At 58.7% G+C, this 5,529-nt stretch overlaps 1 protein-coding gene across 1 annotated transcript; it reads right to left on the minus strand.

Moving 5' to 3' along the window:
• Nucleotides 1-347: 347 nt before the first annotated feature.
• LOC103618704 (leucine-rich repeat-containing protein 14) lies at nt 348-5,396 on the minus strand. The gene is made up of 4 exons (XM_008637136.2): nt 5,311-5,396; nt 3,274-4,865; nt 2,698-3,180; nt 348-1,466 (listed from the first exon to the last, which is right to left on the minus strand). Exons 2-4 carry the CDS (start codon nt 3,897-3,899, stop codon nt 893-895), a joined length of 1,683 nt encoding a protein of 560 aa, XP_008635358.2. The 5' UTR covers nt 3,900-4,865; nt 5,311-5,396; the 3' UTR covers nt 348-892.
• Between the last annotated feature and the right edge of the window lie 133 nt (nt 5,397-5,529).

Genomic DNA, 5,529 nt, shown 5'->3' on the forward strand with positions numbered 1-5,529 from the left:
GTTTTCCAGGATTTCTCCAACATGAATCCATCCCACAGCGAGTTTTCCATGGATTTCTCCAACGTCTCATTCCCATGGAAGACAATTTCCTTTTCCAAGGGGTCAATCCTTTGGGAACATCCCACTCCAAGGTTTTTTTCCTCTGCGGTCACGGAATCCTACCAGGAATCTGCTCCCTTTTCCATGGATCCGCAGGTCCTTGCGAGGATCCAGCCCCAGGATGGGCTTCCCATTGGATGCACCAGGGAATTTTGGGAATTTCCACTCCAGTTCCTTGGAATAATCTCCAGAGTCGTTCCTTTCCCATATTCCTGCTCCAGAATTCCATCTGTGCCATGATGTGTTTCTTCCAACTTAATTCGAATTCCAGAGGCGTCATCACCGTTCCCGATGGGATCAGCCGGACACGGGAGAAGCTTCCGGCAGCTTCCCACGGAATCCAGCCCCGGAGCCTCCCAAAATTTGGCCATGCAAACCCAATCCCAATGGAAAAACGCCAGGATGGGCTGGAAAAAGAACAAAATGGGGGAAAAACACCAGAATGAGGTGGGAAAAACTTGGAATGAGGAGGAAAAGTATCGGGATGAGGGGAAAAATATCGGGATGGGATGGAAAAACCTCAAAATGCGGCAGAAAAGCAAGAAAATCAGGGAAAAAAATCTCGGGATCGGGCAGAATAACAACAGGATGAACAGGAAAAATCCTGAAACGAGGTGGGAAAGCACCGAAATGAAGGGAAAAAAAATACTGGAATGAGGTGGAAAAGCACCGGGATGAGGCGGGGAACGCCCCAGAGTTTGGGAAGAAGGAGGCGGCGCTTTTCCGGGCTGGAGGCTCCGAGCTTTTCCCGCCTCCAAGCGCGCCTTTCCCCCCCCCCAAAGCCTTTCCCGAGTCACAAGGAGAAGTAGTCCATGGCTCCGTGTCCGTAGGGATTGTAAGTCCAGACGAGGTCGGTTCTCCCGGAATTCGCCAGCAGCTGGGAAATCTCGGCGCTCGCCGCCGCCAAACGTTCGCCATCCATGGGCTCCTCGTAAATCCGCCGGGATCCCGGGATTCTGCGCGGAGGCTCCGGCTTGTAGCAATCCACAGGGAAGGGATACACGACCAGGCGCAGATCCGGCAGCTCCAGGGTTTTCTGGAGCAGATCCTTGAGCGCGGCCGTGGACAGGGAATTGCCGTAGAGTCCCAGGAAGCGCAGGCGGGAGCAGCGCCGGAGCGTCGGCAGCAGCGCGTCCAGGTGGGAGTCGGCCATGCGGCATTCCATGAGATCCAGGTGCAGCAGCGAGGCCGAGGTTTCCTCCAGGAGCAGCCGGAGCGGCTCCAGGAGGCTTTGGGAGAAGTCGTGGCCGCTCAGATCCAACCTTTTGAGGGCCGGAGCGTGGAAGCTTTGGGAGAGGAAGGCGAGGTCGGCGGGAAGGAGGGAGCAGAAGGCCAATTCCAAGCTTTCCAACGGAGCCTGGAGGTCGCTGGCGGGAGGGAAAAGGGAGAGGTGAGGCCCGCGGGGACGTTCCGGAGCCGCCGACGGAGCAGAGGCTCCGTGGGATCAGGAAATGTCGGGATGGGTCCCGGATTGGTGGGGGAAGTGCGGGGAAGGAGAGCTGTGATTGCATCCATGGAATTGGGGAATGGTGGAATTCTGGAATGGCTGAGAGTGGGAACAGCTCCAAGAGCATCAAGTTTGATGGTTGAGGATCGTGAAGCCATGGAATTGTGGAATTCTGGGATCTCTGAGGTGGGGAAAGAGCTCCAAGAGCATCAAGTTCAAGGTTTGAGAATCGTGGAATTCTGGGATCATGGAGGCACAGAATTGTGGAATCAAAATCATGGGATCGTGGAGTTCTGGAATTACGGGATCATGGGATTATGGGGCCATGGAATGATGGAATTATGGAATGGCTGAGGTTGGGAAAGATCTCCAAGAGCATCAAGTTTGACCTCTGAAAATCAGGGGACTTTGGAATGATGAGGTCATGGAGTTCTGGGATCATGGAATCGTGGGATCACAGAGTTACTGAGTCATGGGATGATGGGATTGTGGAGCGGGCCGGGAGCTGTGATTCCCTCCATGGAATTGTGGAATTCTGGAATGACTGAGGTTGGGAAAGAGCTCCAAGAGCATCAAGTTTGACCTTTGGGAATCATGGAATTATGGGATCATGAAGCCATGGAATTGTGGAATCAAAATCGTGGGGTCGTGGAGTTCTGGAAATATGGAATCATGTGATTATGGGGTCATGGAATGATGGCATCACTGAGGTTGGGAAAGGCCTCCAAGACCATCAAGGGCAACCTCTGGGAATCCTGGAATCACAGAATTATGGGATCAGGGAATTACGGGACAATGGAATCACTGAGTCATGAGCTATTGGGATAACGGGATCATGGCAATATTGGGATAATGAAATCCTGGAATCATGGGGTTACTAAGATTGGAAAAGACCTCCAAGATCATCAAGTTCAGCCTTTGAGAATCCTGGAATTATGGGATCAGGGAATTACAGAATAATGGAGTCGCTGAGTTATAAACTATTCGGATAATAAAATCCTGGAATCACGGGAATATTGGGATAATGAAGTCCTGGAATCACGGGATCACTCAGGCTGGAAAAGACCCCCGAGATCACCAACCCCAACCCTTGGGAATGCCCCGGAGCGCGGGAAGGGCCCGGTAAGGATCCCGCTCCGTTGGGAACTCACCAGAGGATCTGGCGCAGATTCCCGGAGAGCCGGGAGGATCCCAGGTTGAGCTCCCGGAGGCTGGGCAGCATTCCCAGCTGCCCGGCCAGGCACCGGATTCCGATGGCCGATTCCGGCGTCGGGCGCCGCACGTCGACGTTGCTGTACTGGAGCTTGAGGCATTGCCGGGCGTGGAGGCGCAGCGGGCCGGCGGCTCCGGTCTGGAGCGCGTCCCGGAGGATCCCGTAGGATGTTCCGTTGACGAACAGGTCGGCGTGGACATCCACGCCCGGGGGCTGCGGAGCGGCCGCGGCCGTGGCGGCGCCGGAACGGCCTTTGTGCCGCTTGGATCCGCGCCTCTGGAATTCCCGCTGGTGCTTGGACACCTCCACGCAGGCCTTGGCCAAGGCCACGGTGCCGGACCAGACGCTCATCCCGTCGGGAGCGCGGCCGGAGGCGGCATCCGGGAGTCCGGTCATGTCCAGCAGGCGGAGCCGAAACCGTCTAGGGGGGAAAACCGGGAATGAACCAGCAGGAAAACTCACATGGATGGAGGAGGAACCGAGGTTGTGCCCATCCCGGAATTCCCAAACCCACCTGGAATCGCGTCCTGGCTCCTCCAGATCCCGCCGGAGCTGCGCCACCACGGCCAGGATGACGGCCTGGACGCAGAGCTTGCAGGGATGATCCCGGAGCAGCTCCCGGCGCCCCACGAGCCGCTGGAAGTTGAGCACCGGGAAGGGCCAAGCGGTCACCAAATCCCGCAGGACCAGGGGTCTCCCATCCAGGAATGCAGCTTGGAAAAGGATGGGATAGAGGTGGGCGGGAAGGGCGGGAAGGAGGACGGGAAGGGGGTGCTGAGCCACCATGCGGCGGGCGCACAGGAAAAGGAGAGAATCCGAGTATCCCGGGGGGAGCTGGCGTTTGGGAATACACGGCGGGATTTGGGTGGAGCGGCTGCGTGAAGGAGCCATGGCGGAATCCCGGGAAAAGCCCCGAATCCAGGGATATCCCCGCTGGAAAGGGAACCTGTGGGAGGAATGGGAGGGGGAAGAAGGCAAAGGGGGCCGTTTTGGGGAGGGGAGCTTGAGTGGAGTTGTTGCAAAAATGGGGACCTGGAGCAACCCCCAAAGAGCCTCAGCCCAGCCAGGGATCCCCAAAACCAGTCCAGGGATCCCCAAAACCAGTCCAGGGCCCCCCCCAAATCCCCTCAATGAGCCCATGGACCCCCAAACCAGTCCAGGGACTCTCCCCAAACCAGTCCAGAGATCGCCTCAGATCACCCCAAACCAGTCCGGGGATGCCCCAAACCAGTCCAGAGACCCCCAAACCACACCAGGGACCCTTCCCAGACCTCCCCAAACCAGTCCAGGAACCCCCAAACCTGCCCAGGCACCCCTGAGGGATCTCCAAAACCAGCCCAGGGACCCCCCGGGCCCCCCAAACCAGTCCAGGGACCCCAAAACCAGCCCAGGGACTCCCTGGACCCCCTAAACCAGCCCAGGGACCCCAAAACCAGTCCAGGGACCCCTCAGGGATCCCCAGACCAGTCCAGGGACCCCAAAACCAGCCCAGGGACTCTCCAGGCCCCCCCAAACCAGCCCAGGCTCCCTCAAAACCACTCCAGGGATCCCCCAAAAACCCTTCAATCCTCTCTGGGACACCCCAAACCAACCTAGAAACCCCCCAGACCTCCCTAAATCAGTCCAAGGATCCCCCAAACCAGTCCACTGACCCCTAAACCAGTACACGAATCCCCCCCAGACCTCCCCAAACCAGTTCAGGGACCCCCAAACCTGCCCAGGCACCCCTCAGGGATCCCCCAAACCAGTCCAGGGACCCCTGAACCTGCCCAGGGACCCCTCAGGGATCCCCCAAACCAGTCCAGGGACCCCCGAACCTGCCCAGGGACCCCTCAGGGATCCCCCAAACCGGTCCAGGGACCCCAAAACCAGCCCAGGGACTCAGCCCAGGGCCTCTCCAGCCCCCCTAGACCAGTCCAGGGACCCCAAAACCAGCCCAGGGACTCCCTGGACCCCTAAACCAGCCCAGGGACCCCAAAACCAGCCCAGGGACTCTCCAGGCCCCCCCAAACCAGCCCAGGCTCCCTCAAAACCACTCCAGGGATCCCTCAAAAACCCTTCAATCCCCTCTGGGACACCCCAAACCAACCCAGAAACCCCCCAGACCTCCCTAAACCAGTCCAGAGATCCCCCAAACCAGTCCAGTGACCCCTAAACCAGTCCAGGAATCCCCCCCCGACCTTCCCAAACCAGTTCAGGAACCCCAAAACCAACCATGGGGCCCCCCAGACCTCTCCAAACCAGTCCAGGGACCCCCTAAACCAGTCCAGAGCTTCCTAAACCAGTCCAGGGACCCCCCTAAACCAGTCCAGGGACCCCGCCAGACCTCCCCAACCCAGTTCAGGGACCCCCAAACCAGCCCAGGGACCCCTCAGGGATCCCCCAAAACCAGCCCAGCGACCCCAAAACCAGCCCAGGGACTCTCCAGGCCCCCCCAAACCAGCCCAGGCTCCCTCAAAACCACTCCAGGGATCCCCCAAAAACCCTTCAATCCTCTCTGGGACACCCCAAACCAACCTAGAAACCCCCCAGACCTCCCTACCCCCCAGACCTCCCTAAACCAGTCCAGGGATCTCCAGAACCAGTCCAGAGACCCCCAAACCAGCCAAAGGAACCCCCAGATCCCCCCAGATCAGCCCAGGGACTCCCCAAACCAATCCCGGGGCTCCCCACATCCCCTCTAAAGCAGTCCAGGGACCCCTCCCGGGCCCCCTAAACCCACCCCTCCACACCCCAGGGATCCCCCTAAACCAGCCCAGGGATCCCCAGG

The sequence above is a fragment of the Corvus brachyrhynchos genome, unplaced genomic scaffold (genome assembly GCF_000691975.1).
Source record: "Corvus brachyrhynchos isolate BGI_N302 unplaced genomic scaffold, ASM69197v1 scaffold437, whole genome shotgun sequence".
Classification (NCBI taxonomy): Eukaryota; Metazoa; Chordata; class Aves; order Passeriformes; family Corvidae; genus Corvus; species Corvus brachyrhynchos.